This window comes from Cryptomeria japonica, chromosome 4 (assembly GCF_030272615.1).
Source record: "Cryptomeria japonica chromosome 4, Sugi_1.0, whole genome shotgun sequence".
Lineage (NCBI taxonomy): Eukaryota > Viridiplantae > Streptophyta > Pinopsida > Cupressales > Cupressaceae > Cryptomeria > Cryptomeria japonica.
In genome coordinates this window covers 330,527,109-330,552,282 of record NC_081408.1, presented here as the reverse complement: position 1 = coordinate 330,552,282, position 25,174 = coordinate 330,527,109, and the positions used below count along the sequence as shown (strand labels likewise).

At 34.2% G+C, this 25,174-nt stretch overlaps 1 protein-coding gene across 4 annotated transcripts in view; it reads right to left on the bottom strand.

Moving 5' to 3' along the window:
* Window positions 1-24,682, bottom strand: part of LOC131063575 (pterin-4-alpha-carbinolamine dehydratase 2, mitochondrial) — a 92,679-nt gene extending 67,997 nt beyond the window's left edge. For 2 of the 4 annotated variants that reach the window (XM_057997432.2, XM_057997431.2), the window contains exons 1-3: window positions 24,539-24,682; window positions 4,880-4,971; window positions 4,620-4,743 (exon numbers count right to left, since the gene is read on the bottom strand). In XM_057997432.2, the coding sequence (XP_057853415.1) occupies window positions 4,620-4,743; window positions 4,880-4,971; window positions 24,539-24,563 (241 nt within the window). In that variant the 5' untranslated portion in view covers window positions 24,564-24,682. Of the gene's footprint in view, window positions 1-4,619; window positions 4,744-4,879; window positions 4,972-24,395; window positions 24,433-24,538 lie in introns of those variants that run through there. The other 2 variants (XM_057997429.2, XM_057997430.1) reach the window with 2 other exon arrangements.
* Window positions 24,683-25,174: the final 492 nt, after the last annotated feature.

Here is a 25,174-nt window from a genome sequence, read left to right as displayed (position 1 = left end):
TGGCTTGAAAAGGCAAAATTTAAAACCCTAAGGCTTGGCCCTAAATCCAGACAACTAACAAACTAACAAAACCCTAGAAAAAGCAAAGCGAAAACGAACAAAACGAGCAAAAAAACATGGGTCCCCATTTGCAATGGGGCGATGTGTGAAAACGTCACAACAGGACTCTGCAACAAGATCAAGGGATGGAACCCAACAAGGTGCACCAGACATTACAACATGAAGGATTGCATGAAGATGAGGAATTTTACAGTTACTACAAGAAGATCAAAACTATCATAGATATGATTTGCATTTCAAAGATGAACTCGAGTGGAAATGCATCACAAGAAGGATCAATTCCCAAGTATAAGTTTCAAATCATGCAAATGTGATCAAGGAAGCAGATAGTTTCAAAAGAATTAAGCAAAGTTCGAAACTTGATCACTTAGATGATACAATTTGGGAACATGCCCTATCTTTATCACATCGAGCAACTGGATAATGTTGACTATCAAGAGATATTGCTCAATCACAAACACTTCTTTGTGATGATCATCAATGTGTGAGCCAAGTTGGTGCTGAGTCATAATCAACCACTCAAGTTGTGCCACATCAGGACGTCCAAGTTCATTGGAGTTGACTCATTCAAGGATGGAGCAAGTGACACATGGCACTTTATCAAATATTGTTTCACATACTTAACCTATTTTCTCTTTGGTTAAAATGCAAAGGACATGTGTCCATCATATTGTAATTTTATCCTTGGCCAAAATGGAGTTAGTTATGACTAACCCTAATTAGGGTTTAATCATGTAATCTCGATCATTGATCTACATCGATTTGAGCCATTCATGGTAATAGGGATGTCTATATAAGACATTACCTTCTCATTTGTAAAGGTAAATAGTTAATAGACAATAGTTAGCAATTAGAAGTAGAATAGAGTAGGAGAAGGAAGCTTGAAATTGTTGCCAAGTTATGTTGAAATCAATTCAATACTTTCATTGAAGTTGTGGTGGATGTATGTGTTGTGTTTCTACATTTTGCATGGTTCCTTGTTACTTCTCAAATTTAGTTGAAGTTCATTGATCATGGTGGAAGCTTATGAAGTTATTGTGATGAATTCCTTGGTTCATACTTTTTTTGGTTTGCTGATTGTAAGCTACAGTGTAAACTTAGCCTAAGCCTAATCATTGTGCTAAGTTCAATTGTGGATACTTGTTCAAGTTGCACCAGTATTGGGTATTTGGATGATGTATTCGCAGTGTGAAAATCTTCCATTTCCTTAGAAGATTGCATCAAGTTTGTGTAGTTGTTGTCATCATGGCAAAACAAAGCTTGATTTGAGGGAATTTGTCTATCTAAATATCATCCATCATCATCATTGTTCTTAGGAGTAGCTTAGATTTCCTCTCTCTTATCTCTTTTATCTTTATTTTCCCAATGAGTTAGTATAGAGTCCACATTCCAAGTGTTCATAAATGTAAGTCCCCTTGTGATTCCAACAAAATCACATCATACATCATTGAGTCTATCCCGAACATTAAATCGCATGGTGTGCATTGTAAACCTTGGAGTCATCTCATTTGATCACATTGTATAGCATATGGGGTTTCTTTGTTCAAGAGGACATAATACCTCGGTATTTTATTTTGTGTTCGAGGTGCATAAAAAACACATCAACACTACCCACAGCTATGGGTTCAGCCTGGACGAACCCAGGCGAACCTGAGCAAAATTTCACCTCCAGATGAGTCCAACTAGCAAATTTGAATGTTTTTTAAATTTCTTTGACTTTATAATTGTAACTGTAAGGTATCCATCTACAGCAGTGGTAAAAATATTGCCAAAACCATGGCATCAAGGAAAAATCATTGGGTTGCTATGATAGAAACAAAATGGAAGGTCTCGTATAAATCATAAACCCTTGCATATTCAATTATCAAATTTATAACTATGCATGAATCATGTTTATCATTGTTAAGGACAATGGATTGTGTTTGTGAGAGTATCAAATGACTACCTTCAGCACTCTATCAAGTGTGTAGAGGCAATGATATGTAGATAATAGTAACCAACGGTTAAAAACCATGTTAAAATCTCAGGGCCAGTTCATTACTTTAAGGATACCTTAAGCCTTATCCAAATTCTTGACACACTTCAGGGTCCTATAAACTCAAAAAGAAGCAATATTAATATGGGACCTTGTGATACATCATCAAACAAAGACAGTGTACAAATAAGTGATCATGAGAGTCATAGTAAACTTCAAATGATAGTGGTAACAAAAGAGAGATCATAGTGTTCTATGAAGAGTATCCTCTGTATCACAGTTTTCTAAGAAGAGCCATGGATATGATAGTCATCAAGTTGTTATCTATGAAATGTCGTCCATACTCTATAAAGCTCATCATCACAAACGATTGTCATGTCAATAAAACCCAAGTCAAATGACCTACAAGAAGATACTCATCTAATATGGATGATCATGATGATATTTTTTATGATCCATATGATATTTGATCAATGATGGCTGATTGTTGACACTCGACATTATTATTTTTTTAAGTTTAAAGTTTAATATGTATCATGACATTCAAGTTTGACTAATATTTGACTATTAATATGGTGGTGTATTTTGCTATGTTATTTGACTATTAATATGGTGATGTATTTTGAACTTAAAAACTACTGCAAATATGTATATATATCTGATTTTTATAATTTTTGTATGGACAAACCCTGTCATAACCCCATATTTTTTGTAAATTATAAAAAAAATAATAAAACATTTATATTTTTGAAAATGATTCCTTATTTTATATTAATATAATAATAATGTTAATTACTTCTCGATTTAACTTCACCATAAAATGTTGATTAATTAATAATTATTTATACATATAAATTGTCACTAAATGAATATAAACTTAATATATTATAAAACATTTAAAAATACAACTAAATAAATATAAACTTAATATATTATAAAACATTTAAAAATACAACTAAATAAATATAAACTTAATGTATTATAAGACATTTAAAAATACATTATAAAAACAAATAAAACTCATGCAAAGTATATTTTCGATACCTAACAAAAGACTTTAACTAAGTATCGGGTAAATTGCACCCCGAAATTGGCATGGCTTAAAGGAAGGACTTCGGGCGAAAACGAGGCGTCGTTTTAAACAAAACGCCGAAAGACGTAGCACCCCTCCCGTAAGAGCCACGTCCCCTGGTTTGGTCCACGCAAACCCCTCCATAAGTATTAAAGCAGAACGCTTAGCGGGGGAGGAAGAACAGGCGAAAAGAAAGGAAGAAAAAAAGAGGTAGAGCACACAGCCGAGGGAAATCGGGCGGAAAGACGGAGCGCAGGAACCGCGGGGTCCAGGTAAGTTCGATGGCCACTAAGTTTATTTCATAGTAAAAGTAAAGTTAAAAATAGAAATTCAGATAGTAAGTATATAGAGGGTTAATGTTAAATAATAGTATAAGGTTTTTCATTAAATACATTATATGTTATATAAAAGGTAGACAAATGTTATAGTTAATATAAAAATAATAAATATATATATATATATATATATATATATATATATATATATATATATATATATATATATATATATATATATATATATATATATATATATATATATATATATATATATATATATATGTTTGCATAATATGAATAAGTCATCATGAATGAACAAGTTAGTAAATAGTTTAATAAATGAACTAATTAATAAACCACAACTCCTGACTAAGGAAATAACATCATTATGTAATTAAGGGTTAATAGATATAATATGAATAAAGCAATTACATATTTAAACCTAGTGGGGTAGATGAGGAATTAGGCAACAGGGATAGCAGGAACTAGGCCTCTGCCAGGTAGCCCACCCACTGCAGTTGACAAAGGGCTTCTGGCAGGAGGGCCAAGGGGGTATGTACCGTCCTTGGGCCTGATAAGCGCTACGGGCATCCTAAGGTAGCTTATCCCTTTTATCCCACTAGGAATTAAATATGGAGTTGACTTATTGATAACTAATAAACTCAAATGAATTTAGACAAATTATACCCTAGATGAGTTAATCAATCATTAAAAATCATTGTTTACGTGTTTTCTTAGATTTGCGAAGTTGGGACATTACAAACCCAAAACAACCTGAACCCCCTGAAATAATTTTGCCCGAACCCGCAAACCCAAACCCGAGCCCGAACCGGAACTGGCAAATTAGACATTAAACATAAATTTTGTATGTTTTACAAGGCAGTCAAAAGAAAAGATGCAGTTTATAATATTATGCTGCTTAGCAAAAAGTAGTAACTATAGAAGCTTTCTTGGATCCTGTTTCTTATTTCCAGTCTTAGTGGCTTAGGCAGCTATTAGAATGGCTTCTCATAATCAGAAAATCTGATGCTCTTGTACCGTCTTTCTCTTATCATCTGCCTCATTTTTGAATGCATGAGAAGTGGATGATTTATTATTACATGCTATTTTTTAATAAAAGCTGACTTAATTCAAAAACAGTACAGGTAGCCACATCAAAATCTAGAACTCAAAAGCTTAAGAATATCTGAGCCCATATCAGAGAAACTAAAAAATGAAATTACTTCTAAATTACCTTCAGACTCAGCAAGATCAGCAACACACTCAAAAAATTCCAATCCTTTCTTAAAGCTTTTCACTTTCCATGATCTACGCAACTTTGATTTTCCATCTTCATTTAGTATACCCCAGTCTGGTATCTGAATCAATTGTTGTCACTTTATAAGCATTATGAGCAAAAAAATTGCAGCAAAAAACCAATGTTTAGAACACTAACAGATAAACTATCAAACAGTGCCATTTGTACTGAACTAAGAATTAATCTCCAAGATTCACCTGCTGTAGTAATTCCTTTGCTTCTTCTTCAGATATGGGTTTAATGTCCTTTGATTGACATGGTATACACTTTTTCTTTGCTAGTTCCGTTTCTTCACAAGCATATAAAATATGAAGTTAAGTGTAATAACAGATCTTGTGCACTGTCTTATGAAAGACTCATCCTTGGACTCAACTGAATATCCTAAGTCATAACGTCTACTTTTTAGCAGCTTGTCAATCATTCAATATTGTATAAAATTGCACATACAGAACCAGAAAAGCTGTATAATAAATTACAATACAATAAACATAGAGCTTATGTCTTTGTGTTCACTGCTCAATATCACCTTAGAAAAATCCAAAGCATGACCTTGCACAAGGCATTCAACCATACTGATTCAAAACTAAGTTAAAGAATAAGACTAGTTGAATCACTAGTAGCTTATTACAAATTCAAAACTACAGGCAAGTACTACCTTTGCAGTATTTAAGATAAAGTTTGTCAAATTTGAGAACACACAAGGAAGTGAATTAGACAGAATAGATGGACATGATATTATTAAACAAAATGGAATCTCCCTTTTATGAACTTATTTATGTGTATATCAAGAAAGCATGATTTTAAAGAAATGATTTATCATGACATTTACTAGTGTTGGTTGCCCTACCTCATAAAACAAAACAAACAAAGTGTGGTTTTTTATCTTATTCTTAGGACATCAAGTTGTGGTACTTAAGGAAAGCTTTAAGGAGTGCAAAAACACTTACAACCTGAACAAGTATCATAATGTTGAGTTTGATACTTATATTTGTCTTCAGGCACTAAAATGCAGTACTTCAGGGAAAACTTTAAAGTAGGAAATTGTCTACAAGTATAAAAATAGTTGTTTTATTGCACCAAAAACAGGAAACAGATACTTGGGAACTTCAGTAATATGAGTACTGGAGGCAGAATGGATGGATTGGAACTTATGGAAAATTTGGGATGGACTTATTATGGAAATGGCAGCAATCAAAGGAGCAGCAAGAAATAACATCAGAATCAGAAAAACTCTCAAAGTTCTTGGAAACTGTAATAAAAAACTTTTTCAAAGAACATTGTTAATTTCCTATAAAAGTTTGAAAAGCTGAATTCCAACATCAGAAACTTGTAGAATCCTACAGAATGGCTATACTCTTCCAGAAACATTAAGTTTACTGACACCTCTCTAGGAGTTTTTGGCTGTTTTCAGGGCAAGGCAATATATCGAAATTCCTGAAACAAATTCTAGTCCTATAGGAAACCATTTTTGGTATTCAGGAAAAATATTGAAATATTTGAATAATTCCAATTGCATGTTAATATTTGCATAAATTTATACACTCCAATTGGTACTCATCCTTTCCAATTGAACTCCATTTGAACAACACAGTTTTTGGACTTACATAATAGAACATGTGAATGGCTATATTTGTTTTACAATAGCAATGTATCTCCAAAAGCCTCAGGGCATGCCCTTTGAACTTGAGCCAATTTACCACTAGCCCGCAGCTTGGTGGAAAGGATAACCCTCCTGCAGCTCTTTGGAGAATCACCTTAGCACATTCTCATCGTCAAGTGCTATTTACAAACATGTCATCTCATCATAGGAACTAGCATTAGTGTATTTCAGGTTAGCTTGGCCATGAAAATCATAAAAATATAAATTTCTATCTTCCTCTAAGTCTAAAAAATCCACAAAATCCAGAAGGCCTATGTGTTGATAAGGAAGTTTGCACTTTCTAACAACACGGAATAAAATATACCAAGTATATCCTATCCTCTCTTGAATAAGGAAATCGTGTATGCCTTAGACTATCCAAACAAAATAACCTCAAGGTTCTAAATGTCAAGACTTGACAACACTTAGGATAACTCAGTGGATGATGTGATTTTCCGGTAATCACAAAGGGACTTACGCAGCTGTTTTTCCCGGAATTAATTTTTTGCAGACAAAACTATAAATAGCTTCCTAGATCTGGAACTCTTTAGACATCAGATATTCAATATGATTGATGCTTTCAAATGTTTTTATGGCTAATTTTAAAGAAATATCAAAAAGATTTAGGGTTTAGAGAGCTAATCTAATCCTAATGAAACAATTCTGAAACTAATAGACAAAACCCTTAAACCAGATTCAGCTTTGTCAAAATAACCCAACTAAGCATAAATCGGTGCAATCTTCAATGGAAGTAATAGATTTTCAGATTACTAACACATATTGAACCCATAATATAATAGAATCCAACATATAATCAGCAATTGAACTAAAACTCAGAAAATGTTCAGACCTATGCACAGAAATTAACAATCAGCTAATTCCCAATGGTATGAAGTTATGAACAAGGGCTCTTCAAATATTAATTTCAGAAATCATTCCATGATAACTTGCATTGAAAGGAAATAACTAATTTAGAGAAGTATGAACCATGGACTCACAGAAAATAACACATAAATCACCACATCAATGACTTTTGCATTTATTCCACTAGAGTTCTTGCAACAATGTTGGAAAAATTCAAAACTTCTTATGAGCAATGAAAGAGAGCTTGCCCTTTTATAGTTTTCTCATTCTAAATCAAGGGCTAGGATTAAATCCTTTCAATGGACCAGATTTGCCTTCTAGAAACTATAACAGCCTTTATTAAATAGTCTCTAACTACTTTTTAACTACTCCCACTAAAAGACGAAATTTAAATGTCTCTCAACACAAAAAGACAAACAAGTTTGTTAGAAAAATAACTAACTTTTGGCTTTATAATATTATATTAAATTTAGCCAAAAATTAATATTTCTTTTACAAAATAATTACTTTAATTTCAAATGGATAAATCTTTCCATTTATCCCTCCCAGTAGCCTTTTCAGCTTTAACAAATTCTGCAGATTTTGAAGTGACCATGTCTAACTCTTCCTGTGGTGGCATTGGAATGGTCTTGACCCAAACTCAAATTGATGTTGTTTCTTCACCTAATTCTTCCATTTGGGCATCCCAATCTGTCTTAGCCTCCTCATATTGATCCATCAATGCAGACAACTTACTAGCTTTTTCAAGATTTTCCTTAGAAAGTGAAGATTGATGCTTGAGTATGAAGATTTTATCTCACACTGACTCATATGCATCAAGGTCCATTTTGTCCTTTTTATCTCCTATCATGGTGTTTAGGAATGTCAAACAACCATTCCTTACTCAACTTACCATCACCTCCAGTCTGTGCATGTCTCCTTTAATTGTGCTGATGGTGTCTTTCCGAAAGCACAAGGTGTTGTACCATTTGTTAACTGTTTAAATTTTGCCTCTCTCCACTATCCCTGCAACTATTAAAATCTGTGGGTCTGTTTTGATCAAAGAAATGCATGTGAATCAGAACCTTATTGGATATTAGAATATTAGATCAAACTCCTTGCAGCAAGTATCTATCTTCCACATTCTCTTCACATATAGTTCTGTAGCTTGGTATTCAAAACGTAATTCTTGCAACATATGATTTCCTTTCTCATATAGATCATCCAGCCAATCTTTAGTTACTCTAGATGTGGCCCTTATTTCATCAAACTTGGTGACTGACTGCCTAACAAGAATAGCTGGGGGTACATAGGATTCATCTGCTTGGTGTAGTGGACTTAGTAAATGTTATGTATACTTTTCTGCTTGTTCTACCCTGGACTTATATTTTTCTTTTTCCTTTGTTTCTTTTTGTAACCTTCTGAGTATAGCCTTTGAAGAGTCACGGAACACCTCTGCTTCTTGTTCCTTAGTGACATGTCCCATATGCTTAACAATACAACCTCACAATCAATGGGGGTGATTTCCTTTCTTGTCTTATCCACAGCTGGAACTGCTATATGCACAGCTCTATTCTGCTTTTCATCTCTTGTTATTTTTTAATATGTTCTGGACCTTTTCTTTTCTTTAGGTTGTCCAATTCTTGTGAACAAATCATCCAGGCTTGTAGAGGTTCTCCCTTCAGTTATCTTGACCTTCCTTATTTGTTGTAACCACATAGGAGCAGCTACTTATTAAATTCTATCATTGCCTTCTTGTTCTTGTTCTTGTTCTTGTTCTTGTTCTTTTAGAATTACAGCTTGTTTATTTGTGACACTCTGTTCACTACTATTAGGAAGCGGTAACTGGTTCTCTTCTATGACTTGTTCCTTTTCCTTTTCCACATTCCTATCCCCAACATTGCCCATTGTATCCTCTCGAGTCTCTATATCCTCAACATGTAAGTATTTATTTTGGGACTGATCTGTATTGTGTTGTTCTTCCAGTAGAGGTGGCTCATTAGAATATGTTTCTTCTACTGAGAGGAGAGAGGGGGGCTAGGAGGCGGGAGGGGTGAGCGAGGGGGTGAATCAGTAGAAGATCTAAATTTCAGATCCTTAAAAAATTTAAATATCTTTGAAAAACTGATCAGTATAAAACTAGAATTGAAAAGAATGCAACCACACAAAAAAGCCAAAATAAATGAAGTGCATGGAAAACCCAGGATGAGTGCAAAACCACGTTGAGAAATACTGCTAGGATCTACTGTCCTAATCCAACCTCACGAAGAAGTAGTGTGTACAATTCTTTAAGGGCACCAACCCTAAGGAATCACCAAATTCCTTGCTTGAGAGCACCAACTCAGCATCCTTGAGACATCAACCTTCTTGATATTACAAAACTCTTTTCTAACTAAGACTTCTCTAATTTGCAGACTTATTACATTACATTTATCTCAACTTGGTGGCTGTCAAAAGATTAGACAGAATAAGTTCACACTCAGATTTTACAATGTCACTCTCAGATTTCACAATGTTGATATCTCCATATGACTTGATACAGACTAATCAAACGAGCCTATGTATACATGTTAATCTTGTCATCAACAATTTCGTGTACTACTCATTTCACATCAGGCCTTAATACTACTTATCAATGATACACCCTCTCACACTTATTTTTATTATTGGGCCTTTACATTCTTTAAACAGAAAACTATCTCCTATTGGGTGAGTAGTTAGACGGAAGTTAAAAACTGCTCCAACTGCTTATGCACTTATTAACTGAAGTTTTAACCAAATGACTTAACACTCAGATATTCCTTTTGTATTGCTAAGTAAGATACATAAAACTACATCTCAAATGGCAACAACAATAATGAAGTGGTTTGTAGACCTTAATTGAATACAGGCGGCACATAGTTATAACTGAACCAATTAAAACTGATTTGTGAAAGACTTGATATACATCATGCAGATCGAAACTCCCAATAGACAATCCAATATTTAATACGCAAATCCAACTCGACCTAATGCTTGATCATTAAATTTATACCAAAATCACGATGAATCCAAATGCAACATAACTCTAATCAAAATACTACAGAATCAAATACACAGATTTGCAGGTAAAAGTCTTCGATTTGCAAATGTTATCTTCAGAAATGATATTTTGGCTGATATTCTTAATTACCACCATTCCAACTTCTGTATATGAGATCTGATACATACTTGTGCATAAACAATAGATATTTTTGTTTCCAATTTTGATAGAACAATTCATCAATGCAGAAGAAAACAAGATGGTCATATCCATCAAACATAACAACAATATTTCATTGTCTGAAGATGCATCACCAACTTAATCTGTAACAGTAAGTGTTTGTTTTGCAAGTCAGCATCAATAAATCTGTTTGGTTTTGTTTGATTTTATCAATGACAAATTTTCTAACAATCTCCCCCTTTGTTATTGATGGAAAAACTCCAAGCTGAAAACCGCCTCATTCTGCGAAAAACAAAATTGCAATTTGCAATAGCAAAATCATCTACAACAGCAGAACAAACTCCAAAACCAACTCAAAACAATCTCATTCTGAAAAAACAAAATTTTAGTCTGCAATCTGCATCTGCGGCAATATCTCTTTCTCCCTCTTTGACATCAATGACAAAGAGCGAAAAATAAAAAAAACTTCACCATCCAGGGATAGAAAAATAAAACAGTGAAATACTCCCCCTGAGCAGATGCTTGCCCTTGAAAGGAACCAGGGAGAAGGAGAAGTGTAATGTCCCCATTTTGAAATATAATTTAATAATAAATAATAATAATATTAAAATACAAAAGAATAAAAAAAAAAATTAAACTAAAATATGAAAGAATATGATTAAATATAATTAAAATTTGATTAGAGTTAATAAATGATCAAAAGGCATGAAATAATAAGTTGTGACTTCCCCAAATATGAGGTATAAAAGGGAGAAGAGAACTCATTTGAAGGGGGACATTACAGGATATCTACAAGAAACTCCAATAAAGAAGAAGATCCAACAAAATAACTAAAATTCATTCTGCTGATGAGCAACTTTTTGAACCATTGCAATCATTCTCAACAGCTATATCAGGAAGAGGGAAAAGATTGTGAAGTCCCCATCAAAACAAGCTCTGAGATATTAAATCGGTCAGTTGAAAACAGCAAACCATATTCAGCAAGACAAAATAATATTTATGAATACATCCAGCAAGAAGTATTCTTACGTTAAGAACGAGCACTATAGTTGATACCAATATCATACCAAGGCAGAAGAACCTCATCGTGATGAAAGGTTATAATGGTTAGCAGTGCATCAGATGATAAACAGTGATTGAATAGACTTGGAATTGGTGTATGAATAGCCAGCAATCATCTAAGCATATCAATCATATATGAAGACCAAACAAAGATACAAGTGATTATGCCTTGCTTGGAATCGATCAAGATATTTGATCAATGCATAAGGAGGATCGGTAAGGGTAAAGAAACTAATGGAATAAAGATTAGTCTAGTATGGTGTAATTTGTTCGTACGAACCATAATTAGACAGAACAAATAAGGAAATGAGCGATTGTTATATTCATTATCAGCTAGTCCGGTTGAGGGAAGCGATCATACTAACATCCATTATTTGCCACGAGATGATTGTAGTCCACATCGATGAGGAATATGTCTCTTGATCAAATACAATAATAATATCGATGGTCACATCTCACTCCGGATAATCAATATAATATAATATATATTCCAACATGATTACATCTATATGCAGCAATGTAACAGAGATTATCATGTGGCTAGCGATTCATTAACAAATAGTGATATTAGAGTATTAAGAGCAGCATTTGGGTTCTAGAGATAACAGATGACTTTTGAGGATGAAAGGTGCGATTTGCATACTAAACTGATCTGTTTAGATTGGTAAAACTTAAGAAAGTAATTACTACAGTAATTATGGGTGGCAGCAATTAAGAGATAACAAACAATCATTAACAAATCAATTGTTATGAAGAGGAGCAAGTTGGAAGAGACAATGTCTCTTTAACAATCAAGAGGTGCAATCCCTTTGGTATTGCAAGGCATATAAGGAGGTTTGTCATGTCCCCTTTCTAGAGTGGACATCAGAGACGGAGGAGTTGGCCTATCATTGGAGTCTTGTAGGCTAGCAGAGGTTGATTGGGACTCATTCAGTGCATATAGTGACTGGATTTTGGTTTTACAGGCAGTTTGGAGCAGTTCCTAGATTTTAGGGGATATCCCTAAATTTTAGGAGGTCGTGACAGTTGCCAGTCGTGAGGTTATTCATGACCTTTCAAATGGTTTCAGTTTCAGGAGATTTGGGTGTGTTTCCTAGTTTCTAGGAGCATCCCTAGATTTTAGGGATGAGACTGCCAGTTGATCCATGATTTCTGACATCAATCACAGACAGGTGACAGGTTCAGTTTCAGGCTTTAGGTGTGTTTCGAGCTTTCTGTAGCTATTTGGGTTATATTTTTAATATATTTAAATATTTCCTAAGTTAGCGTTTTAATATTTTAAATAAGGCTATGTCTATAGCCATTTCGGAGTAATAAGGGGTTTTTGGCTTCATCTTGATTCGTATGCCCATGTGTTATAGCTCGTTGGAAAGGTCTTGAACTTTTCTAAATGATTTTCACTTGCCAGGGTCCTTTTGGTGCTTGGAGTTATTTTATATTGAAAAAGTGGTGTTTTTTCTATACTTGGGCGCCCAATATTCGGAAATATGACTATATTAAAGTGCACTTTTCATATATCTTTAGGGTTCGATTTGGAAGGAAAGAGATATAAGGAGAAGGAAACCTATTTTCTCATTATCTTTTACATATTGAAAACTTGTTTGGTGCGATATTGCTCTGGTAGAGCAATTCTTCAATCTGGGACGCAAACCCCATGATTTGTACTGGCTGGGACATAGCCCTCAGCTATTGATTGGCAGTGGATTCTTTTGGCATTGGCATTATTGGTCAGAGTGTATGCGCTATTCCTTGTGGAGATTCAAATTGCTTGGTGAGGGTTTCAACAGGGTGGTTGAATTTCCCAGCTAGGGCGTGATTGTTTCAGCTTGATGCCACTATTACAACAGGTAGACTTTACGCTAGAAGTGGTGAAGACTTTCATTCAGCCATAGCTGGTGTTCTTGGTTTGTGTTCATCATCTACCCTTCAGTTGGCGCCATTATTGGATGTAAGCACATCCCCAGTGAGTAGGGAATAATCTAGATATTAAGAATAAGATATCTGCCTGGTACGATTTGTATCAATTCTGATTTAATTGAAAGTTCTTACTTGTTTCAGCTTCCTTCCTTATTTGTTGTTCTTTATTCATTACTTGCTTATATATTCAAAAAAATACAAAAAGAAACCAAACATTCTGCAACTTCTCTCTATTTTGTAAGACCATTAGCAAAATCACAGGAAAAATATAGTTTATAATTTTAAAAATTACAGCGGACCAGCAAGGGGATCCATCAGGGATCTTTCAGAGGTCAAACTCATTCAAGCAAGGCAGTATTTGGTATTCGACTTCTATCTGTATCCTTAACAAATCTGCTTGATTTGTTCTAAAAGAAAATAATAAATATTATCTTGCAAGTGGTGATAAAGACAAGGATGTGTCTCTTCCCAAGCAAGCGTTGCATCCATTCAATCTCACAAGATATTTAACAAGAAACAAATTCATTCCATGGAAGCATCGATTGTGGTATTGGTCTTCTACTTGTAATCTTAGCAGATTGGCTCTCTTGAGCATTATTTGCCAGTAGCATAAGAGGTTGCATGCTAAAAGGATTTGTATCAGGAATAGCACCACCATTATTGCAGGCTTCTATGGTCAAATCGGTAATAGAAATCAACCCTCTTCATTAAAGGATTGAAGAAGATTATCAACATAAATCCATTGTCAAATCAGGGAAAGCTATCAAGATAAGTTCTATCTTACGAACTAGTCTTCGGATTTTAAGTTAAATATTATAATAAAATATCTTCAGTTTTGATAGAATTATATTTATTAATGGATTACAATTCTCACTTTAAGTTGGAATTGTTGCTTCAAGACCAAATTAGGTAAACCCCAAAAGGGGGACATTACAAGAAACCAAAATTCCGAGCTTCTGACGAAGGGTCTCAAAAAGTCTCCTTAGGAAGGAGTTTGGTAAAGATATCTGCCAATTGATCCTTAGTTGCAACATATTCAAGAATTACATCATGATCTGCGACTTTTTCTCTCAAAAAATGATATATATGTTTAGTGAGAGAATGTAGAACTCGATTTTTAGAGATATCAATGGCACTAAAATTGTCACAAAGAATTGAAATAGGTTTGTCATAGATCACCTTGATATCCTTGAGTAAAGATATCTTCAGCTTCAATAGTGGGTAAAGATATCGATTCATGTTTCTTGCTTAACCAAGAAACCAATTTATCTCCTAAAAAGAATGCTCCACCACTAGTGCTACGTCTATCATCTATACATCCTGCCCAATCTGCATCTATATAGGTTGTCAAAGTGAAGTCATTAGTCCTTGGATACCATGAACCATACTTCATAGTGCCTTTCAAATATCTAAAGATTCTTTTTATAGCATTAACATGAGAAACTTTAGGAGCAGATTGAAATCTAGCAACCATACAGACTGTTTGCATGATATCTGGTGTTGATGCAGTAAGATACAAAAGACTGCCTATCATAGACCTATACATTGTCTAATTTGCATCATGTGATTCATCATATTTACTCAGTTTGCAACCAGTTACCATTGGTTGCTCACAGTCTTACAATCTTCCATTTGAAACTTTTTGAGCATTTCTTTTGCTTACTTTGTTTGAGATAAAAATATGCTTTTATCTAACTGAGAAACTTGTAACCCAAGAAAGAACGAAAGTTCTCCAATCATAGACATTTCAAACTCTATTTGCATTTGAGTAGCAAAATCTTTGCATATGTTGTCATCATTACCACCAAAAACAATATCATCAACATAAATAACTACTACAAACATATGCTCACCTTTTGATTTGAGATATAAATTGCTACCAGTACTACCTTTGTTAAACCCTTATTACTAAAGATATCAATCAAGCCTAGAACACCAAGCCCTTAGTTCCTATTTCAATCCTTAAAAAGATTTCTTCAATATACAAACATAGCCTTCTTTATTTGGTTACTGAAAACCTTCTAGTTGTTCTATATACACTTCCTCTTCTAGATTTCTATTCAAAAATGTTGATTTTACGTCCATTTGCCAAACTTTGAAGTTCTTATAGACAAAGAATGCTAAGAACATTCTAATAGCTTCCAATCTAGCCACGGGAGCAAATGTCTCTTCAAAATTAATGCCCTCAACTTATGCATACCCCTTGCAAACAAGTCTTGCCTTACTTCTGACAATTTTGCCATCCTCGTTAAGTTTGTTCCTAAACACCCATTTAGTGCCAATCACATTCTTATTCGTAGGTCTAGGAACTAACTTCCATGTTTTATTTTTCTCAATTTGGCTCAACTCTTCTTCCATTACCTTAATCCAACTTTCATCCTTGCTGGTTTCATTGTAGGTATTAGGCTCAATTTTGGACAAACGAGAAAGATTAACTCCATCATTTGTCTTTGCAACACACCTTCTTGTTTGAACTCCATCATCTTTGTGCCCTATAATCTCTTGTTCAAGATAATTCTTTTGCACAAACTTAGGAGTCTTTTCATCACCACTTTCAGAATCTTTTTCACTAATATTTTCAGATTCTTCTTTTCATTGATAGGTTTTGATTCAGGTTCTTCTATGTTATCTTTCTGCACAATTTCATCAATCTTTACATTAACACTTTCTACAATCTTTTGTAGCCTTTTGTTATAGCATTTATAGGCTCTACTATGAGTGGATTATCCAAGGAATATTCCATCATCACACCTAGAATCAAAACAGCCCAAACCATCTTCATCCTTTTTTATAAAACATCTACTGCCAAATACCTTGAAGTATTTAAAAGAAGCAGGTCTGCCATAACATAATTCATAGGGAGTTTTCTTGTTGTTTGGCCTTAATTGTACTCTATAGAGTATATACTCTTGTATGGACTACTTCAACCCAGAACATATCAGATATCTTGGCCTCATTAAGAAAAGTTCTTGCCATTTCTTTGACTGTCCTATTTCTTCTCTCAACTACACCATTTTGGTGCAGTGTTCTTGTTGTAGAGTAATGTCTTTTGATACCATGTTTTTCACATTATTCATCAAATTCATTAGAGGTAAACTCATCACCTCTATCCGATCTAATACACTTAAGTTTTAGACCACTTTCCTTCTCAACCATAGCTCTAAAAATTTTAAGTCATTCAAAGGCTTCAAGGTTCTCTTAAAAATGTTACCCATGTCATTCTAGAAAAATCATCCACAAACAACATAAAATATCTTTCGTTTTCCAAACCCTTAGTTCTGGTAGGACCACAAAGATCAATATGAACTAATTCTAAGGGTCTTGAACTTGAATATTCTTTAAGTTTGAAACTAAATCTTGTTTGCTTTCCTTGTTGACATTCTTTACAAATAGTGTTTTTAGGTTTTGTAATTTTAGGCATGTCTTACAGATTTCATAGAACTTACCTTGACAAGGTTATCAAATTTAACATGTCCTAATCGTCTATGCCAAAGCCAACTTTCAACAGCTTGTCCCAACAAACAACTTTTACATTTTACCTCTCTGAGATCATAGACATTGCTTTCTGTTTTTTCCCCTTCAGCAATCAACCTTCCTGATTTGATTTTTCTAATTTCACATCCTTGAGCATTAAAAATTACAACATATCCACTGTCACATAGTTGACGAACACTTAGCAAAAAATATTTTAATCCTTCAACATACCAAACATTATGTGTTTCTAATGTGCTATTTACACTCAAGGTACCTTTACCACAAATCTTGACTGATAATTTATCTCCAAATTTCACTGAGCCACAATTCCAATCAGTAAGCTTGATGAACTTACTCTTATCACCACTCATATGATTAGGGCAGCCACTAACTATTATCCCAAAATTTTGCCTTCTAGCATGAAAAGCAATCTGAACAATCATAGATTTTTCAAACTTCTTTCCTTCTTTCTTTTTCCATACATTCTTTGTTTCTTTCTTGAAACTGTCAGGACCACTCGAGAACTTGTTTCTATTCCTTCTTTGTTTTGAAAAACTCATGTTACACTGTCTTGCAATGTGACCAATATTTTGACAATTATAACTAATCATATTGAAATGTTTTAAAGAGTGTGAGACATGGACCAGCTCTGATACCATGTGAGTTTTGCCAAGATCAAGAGGCAATGGAAAGCACAAATAAGAGAGACAAAATAGATGATAGGAATAAACTATATTCTATCAAGATGCAGAATATGATCAACTGGATCATTACAAGATATAGATTGATTGCCCGTACAAACAATGTAGATGAGTCTACTTATATAGGCAAAGCCAATATGGATATGTGAGCACACAAACATGACATGTGGCTCAATAAGAAACAAGGGTAGGTAGGAAATAGGTGTGGGTAGGTAGGAGAAACAATATAATATTCCACATGAGGTGGATCACCCACTGAATGTGGAGTGTAACAACAAGATAAGATTAACACCATAAAAGGTGGAAATTCTCCTACACACACTATCCCAATGTGGCACAAACACCCAAGTGTCTCATACCCAAACTACTATGAAATGCATTTCCTAAGTAAACTTAAGTATAGTGTAATAATATCCATGATGAATAATTATTTACACCAACAAAGAGTCAAAATATTTTCTACTAATTTTCTACTAATAAAGTTAGTTCTCCTTCTTGATATAACTCTACAATCAATTGCTTTATGACCAAGATAATTGTAGAAGTTACAGTAACCATAAAAATAAGGATAAAACCTATTTACTGCAGCTCTTCTTGTAGGAGGAAACCATTGTGGATACCTTTTTTGCCTTCGTACTTTAACGAAACTATCATCATTATTTTTTTTACTGAAAAAATTACTTGAGCTAGGGGTTTGACCTTTGATAAAACCTAAACCAGATTTGTTTTTGTCTACCCTTTGACAAGCTAACATTTCATCCAACATATTAGAACTTTTCCCAAACTTTCTTTCAAACTAAAGTTCAAGTTTATTTCTTATAGTCACTACTTCACTTTCTAATTTCAAATATTCTCCAGATTTCAACAAAAGTTCAGAATTTATCACCTCTTCTCTTCTCTTGGCCTCTTCAACTTCAACTTTCAGATTGATGATCATTTGATTACTTTCTTCAAGTCCTTTCTTCAATGCTTCATTTTCCTTCAATGCAGAAATCTTTTGCTTGTTGTTCTCCTTCTTCAATCTTCTACACATAACAATTCACCTTCAAGATCTATCTTTTCTTCTTTAGCATCATGTGAAATATCATTACTTTGATCCTCAATAGTCGATCCAACAGCGATGAATAATGTCTCACATTTTTCAGCATCAAACTCATACTCATCATTGTCTTCTGAATTTGTGATATCTTCTTTTTTGAAATACAAGCTTTTCTTGTTCTTTGAAGAATTTCTTTGCTTGTAACGAAACTGATTTTTGTTTTTCATCTTGAAGTCTTCTTCATCATCTTTGCCATTTCTACCATAAGGACACTTAGCAGCAAAGTGCCCAATATTTGCACAATTGAAGCACTTAAAAAGCAACTTCCCTTTGTACTTATCTTCTTTGCTTTCTTTGCAGCCTTAAACACGGCTTCTCTTTTGAATTTATCTTCACCAACCATTCTAATCTCATATGCTGTGAAAATGCCATGTTGATCCAGGTGGATAATTGTTTCACCAAAATAGATAGTTCTAGATGCTCCACGTGGCACCTCTATGCAGCAGACGTTTTGGTGAAAAGATGGTTGGGGGAGTCGAACCCCCAACCTCACATCTGCTACAAACTTTCCTCACCACTACACCCCCGCTTTACGTTTACGCGCTACCACTTATGGGCGTCAGTTTGTTTTGACAAAAAAAAGAGCTGCATATTGGGGATTGGTGGGGGTCGAACCACCCAACTCCCGTTAGCATCTCCAAACCAATGGATCCCACGCGAATCTTGCAATTTAAGCAAGCAAGTCCATAAATAAAAGATTTTGAATGAGGTAAAACCCGTGAGTGGAAGGCTCGGGCCAATCCCAAGCCCCCCACTATAAACCATCAAAATAAAATTTAAACCTCAAATGCCTAACCCGATCAATAAGGGATTCAATAAAGACCCGAAGGCTATATTTTAAGGCTTAATTAATATAAGTCATACATTTTAAGAGGGTCTGGTTAAAATTTAAGAGTAATATGGATTTTGATGTTAATTAAAGGGGATTTTCAAGATTTAAGGTTGTAAATGGAAGATATAGGGAGATTTTCAAAATCATTTGGTTTTAAGCCAAATTGGTAAAAAATGGTGTACAAAAAGAGGGGTAAGTGGGGAGTTTGAGTTAGCGGTGATTTGTGAGAGAAGTTTTTAGAGAGCTTGAGTGTTCATCTCTATGCACTAGAGGGGTAATGTCTTACTATTGCATTTGAAGGAGAAGGACTTTGTACTCATTGTATTCAGGAGACTTGAAACTTGTTCAAGTTGAAGACCTTGTAACCGTTGTTGGAGCATAATCAAGGATCGGTCACTCTGTTGGAGAGGGGCCCGGAGGTGTAGCCATATTGGTGAACTCCGTTATCAACTTGTGTTCTTGTCTTCTCTCTTCTTTCTCTCTTTGTTAATTCATCGCTTTATTATTGTTGTATTCATTTAAGCATTTCAATTACATTTTTAAAACCTTCAATTTAATCATTGAAATAGTTAATCATACACGTGCAATAGTCATAGATCCTAACATTAGATCAAGTGGTATCTGAGCTTGTTGTGACTAGTGTTTGCAGAGGTGAATGATAGCGAGAGCCAAGAGCCAATGAGGTGAAGGCACACTCGTGGAATACAACCCTGAGATCGGAAAAAGAAGGATTTTCCCACACTCAGAGATGGCAATTGAAGAAGGCCAAACCGAGTTCGATGGGAAAGCCTTATAGAAGGCATTTCTTGATACAAAGTCATGGTTGAAGTTCTTTTCTAGGAAAGACAAGAACAACAGAAACAGGAGAAAGGAGGCACATCAAAACCGGAGGATAAAGGCAAAAGATCGGGAGGTGGTGATTCCCCACCAAAAACTCCTCCTTCTCCTCATTCTTCTCCTTCTCCCCCTTCTTCTCCGTCTTCTTCTGTTAATCCTTTTAAGGGCATACATAAGCCTATAATCAAACTTGATGTAAAATTTGAATTACCTAAATATAGTGGAGAACTAAGTGCTGAAAAACTTGATGACTGGATACAACAAGTAGAGGTTTATTGTAGGATACAAGGCCTACTAGAAGATGCCTCTAGGATACAGTTGGCTACTCTCCATTGAGGAGGTACTACTCTCACTTGGTGGGAGACTAGGAGCCAAGAGGAACTTGCCCGTCATGGTAGAGTTGGGATGTCCTGGATGGAGTTTGTTCCCGCTCTAAAGGACGCATGCAACAACTAACTATGAGTTGGCAAACCTTTAGGCAAGCAAAAGGCCAATCAGTGCAGGAGTACACCCACGAGTTTAGAAAACGGGCAATAGCATTGAATGTACCTTTGTATACCCAAGATACCTTGCTTAAATATATAGGTGGTTTACATTCCTACCTCTGACACACTATCCTCATGTTGAATCCTAGTAATCTGGATCAGGTATGTGTCCAAGCTACTCATATTGAGTCTAGGGGTAAGAACACTTTAAGTGAAAACTTTGCTAAGAAATCATCCAAGAAACCACCAGAGGGAAAATCAAAAGAGAAAGGTAACGGGAAGAAGACGGCTACAATAAAGAAAGAGGATGTTAAGCCTACGTGCTCTCATTGTAAGAAAGAAGGGCATGAAGATGCTAAGTGCTGGAAGTTACATCCGAAACTAAGGCCGAAGTGATACGGAGGTAACAAAGGTCCGAAGAAGACTATTACGGTGATCCAACAAGCTCTTGGATCTGATTTTGGAGATGAAACTCAGATAGTTGCTACCGGGATCCAAGGTATAGTGAAAGATAAAACTCTCTCATCAAATGCAATTGTTTCTAATGCAAGTACAAGTAAAGCAAATTCTCTTCCTAATATGGATAAACAAAGGAATGAACTTTTTCACATTTGTGTGGTAACTAAACACGCTAATAAGATTGATACTTTATTTGATACGGGTTCACAAGTCAACTTAATTTCTGAAGAGGTTGTGAAGAAATTAAATCTAACTACTACTCATCCTAAGCCCTATCCGCTTGGATGGGTATGTAATGATTCACAATTGCAGGTGACAAAACAGTGTAAACTACGTTTTGCCATTACTGCTAATTTCATTGATGAAGTAGAAATAGATGTTGTACCTCTAGATATTTGTGGGCTTGTGTTAGAAGTCCATATCTTTTTGATAGACAGGCAATCTTTTACAGGGGGATAATAAGTATCATTTGTTTAAAGATGGTAAAGAATACATAGTTAGATCGCATAAAGTCAAACGAGTAAGAACTTTGTACTAATGCTTGTAAAAGCCAAGGATGATGATAAATCCGAAGCATTTAAGGGGTGTAAACCAAAACATAAGTCTGAGTTGGTCAAAATTGTGGAAGGTGTTCTAGTTTGTTGTTTGATCTTGCAAGCTTGTGTTGCAAACTTTTGTTGCAAGATTCAACATTAAAATAATATAAAAAATCGGATACATCTTTCTTGGTAGAATTATGCCTTAGATCTACTTTTTTCTCTTTTCGAGGAGAGATCTTCAAACAAAGTGAGGGTGTAGAGATTGGCTCACCATTATCTCCAATAATTTATAATCTCTTCATGTTTTTTCTCTACCTTGGAATGAGTGGAGGACCAAATTTAATGACAAAAAGGATTACTATTTTCCCACATGACAGATTTTCATGGCCTTACCACATTGCATTTGTCTACATGTGGCAGCCAGTGGGAGAAAATGGAACAACTCATGCACTTATTATTATTGATTTATAGTAAAATAGCACTGTCAACCATAAGGCTATATTCCTCTAAACTGAGAACAAGACTTAGCCATTTTCTTCCATTGAGTAGTTTTCCCTCACTATATATTTCCATTTGTTTTCTTTTCTTTCTAAAAATTATTATAAATGTATCCTATCTTGGATATAATAAACCTCTAGTAACACCCTCTAAGAGTTAAATACATTAAGAAATGTTATGGCTACATCTATATGTGGGGTGTTTTTATACCTGTGAAATGGTTGGCTTGAACTAACATGATCTTTAGCATTTTGTATCAAATAATTGGTGGCATTACATACATGTAACAGTCTAGTCCATTTTTTCTCAAAATAAACAGGAATTTCAAGATTTGCTTGTTTGATTCAGCAACTAACTTTTTCTCTCTCTAACCCATCAACACTTTGCTAGCTAAATATTTCTAGTTTAAGCTGCCATATGTATATGGAGTAATGGAAACATATGTTAAAATGATTTGCACAACCTAATTGGTTCTACTACCATGTTAAGATTAGGATCTTAAAAGGCAACTAATCATTACATATAAAACTAAAAATAACTGATATAAAAACATATTACACAATGTGTACATGTGGAAACCTTTTTGGATAAAAAACTCCACAAAAACATCATTCATTCAGGAAATTTATAATAAGTCTAAATAAATGCAAAGATAACAAGAATCTAAATATTGGAGCATCTCCTACCTCCCTTCTTTTCATAATGCCTTGCATGTATAAGTACAATCTCAAATATAATTTATGATTGCCTATATATAAAACAATCTAAGGGATTGATGAATAGGTTACAACCTTTTACCATATAATCCTTTGGTTATAAATTTACTTAATGAATTAGTTAATTATTTATTAAGATAAACTTTATAAAATACCCCTTGTTTTATATTACAAAGATAAATATAAGTTAGAGTCTTATAAATATTATTTAGAAATTAGAAGTTCTTATATCAATTGCAATCCCCATATAAACATTATGGTTTAAACCAAAACTACCTTCCTTCAAATAGAAGCTTCTAGCTTAATGAATGATTAGTTGCAAGAAGGTGCAAAGCTCAATGCCAAATGTCATGTATAGCCAGCCAAACATGTTCAAGGAATCTCAACATAGTTCACGCTATAAGCTCTCCTAGGTCCAATAGAATCTGAAAATCTGTTCCCTCCTGGCCACACTTTTAAAAGGTGCCACAAGCCTCAAATAATGAAACTAGATGTTAGTTTGTTATGTCTAGAAGTAAATTAGAAACTAGAATATGTCTTTACAAAGATAAAGATATCCTTAAAATTTGACATGGTGTCGTAGTCTTAATGTAAAACATGTATTTTCAACCGCAAGGCAAAATATGCAAATGCAGCAGGATCTGCAACGCTTGGATGATGGTGGGAATGTTACTTAAAGCCTACAAACAAATAAACAAAGTAGGAGAAAATCATCTTGAGTGATACGAGATTACGCCTTACGATGCTCCCACATCACTATGATATGTATTGAACTTCTTTTTATTCTATAAATTATTCACGAGTTCTCTAAATTCAGTTTTATGCATGCTTTTGAAAAGTGTTTTACAAATTTATGTGTTTTTAAAGTATAAATTCCAAGTTTTAGAACTATGGGTTATGGGATTTGGAAACAATTGATCCTCATCCTATTGACGAAGCCATAAAAATTTTAAGCAGATAGAAGGCAAAAAGCACAATTACTATACATTCTAACAGAGTGGGGAGGGAATTCAAAATGGATAAACCATAAAAATGTCAGAAAGCAAGATATCATATATTACACGAAAAACAGCGTCTCCATTGCCAAGTAAGATAAATGTCATGGTCATATTCTAGGACCTCTGTTATTATTATTCAAAATTTCACCTCAGATTTGGAATAGGTTTACCCTAAAACAGTTGATTTTAGTCCCAACCAAATATTAGCAAAATTAAAATGTGCCCCTAAATTGACAAATAAAACAAAAAAACTGCAGCTTGAAGAAATACGAAATCTCAGATTATACCCAAGACTATAGTTTATAAAAAATCATAAGTCGTGAGAATGTCCTGAAATATTTGAATTTTACTTAAGAGCATTGACTAAACTGAGAACAATTGATCCTTTGTACATAAAATGGAATAGTCGTACCAAATAGATTAAAGCAATACATGTTAGATGTAAAGGATCCATTTTTGCATATTTGAATTGACTTCCTACATTCATACCTGCAAATTTAAGAAATTTTTGAGTAATTCATATAAAAAATAATAATAACTAAACTTGTTAACTACCTGAAGATGATGCAGGGACCGACATTTGGGTAAAATAAACAGAGAGGGAAACGAGCTGGCGATGCTGTAAAACAGAATCCACTTTACGGTCTTAGGTTGTCTAAATTTATATTTGAGCATTTTTTAATGTGGTTAATTTTTGTCCTTATACAATTTGATTTGCTTATAAGGAAAACTTTTGTCTAAGTTTACGGTGGTAAGGAACGTAAATGCCTCCTATTAAATATTCTTTATAAAAATAGTTTTTTTTGGCATAACCAATGAATATACTAGGTAGAGTCGGTGAGACAGTTAATATAACTAGTATATTTATATTTTAAATGTAATTTATGTAAATAGATATCTTATAATAGAAGAGAATCATCTTTAAAATAAATATTCTTCTAAGATACTAAACATCAAGAATACAAATCTATTAAAGTTTTGCATGCAAAAAACTATGAATCTGGAGACAAGTGGGGAGGGTTCTATTTTATTTGGAGTAACAAAATAATACCTCCACAAAAGCTGAAACATGGCATATTTCATGCATTTACCTGCCATTTGCATGTCAAATTGTTTCAAAAATGAATTTTTGTTTACGGACACTTTGATGTCATTGTAGATGCCTCTCGGCATAATGATGTCGTTGTAGAT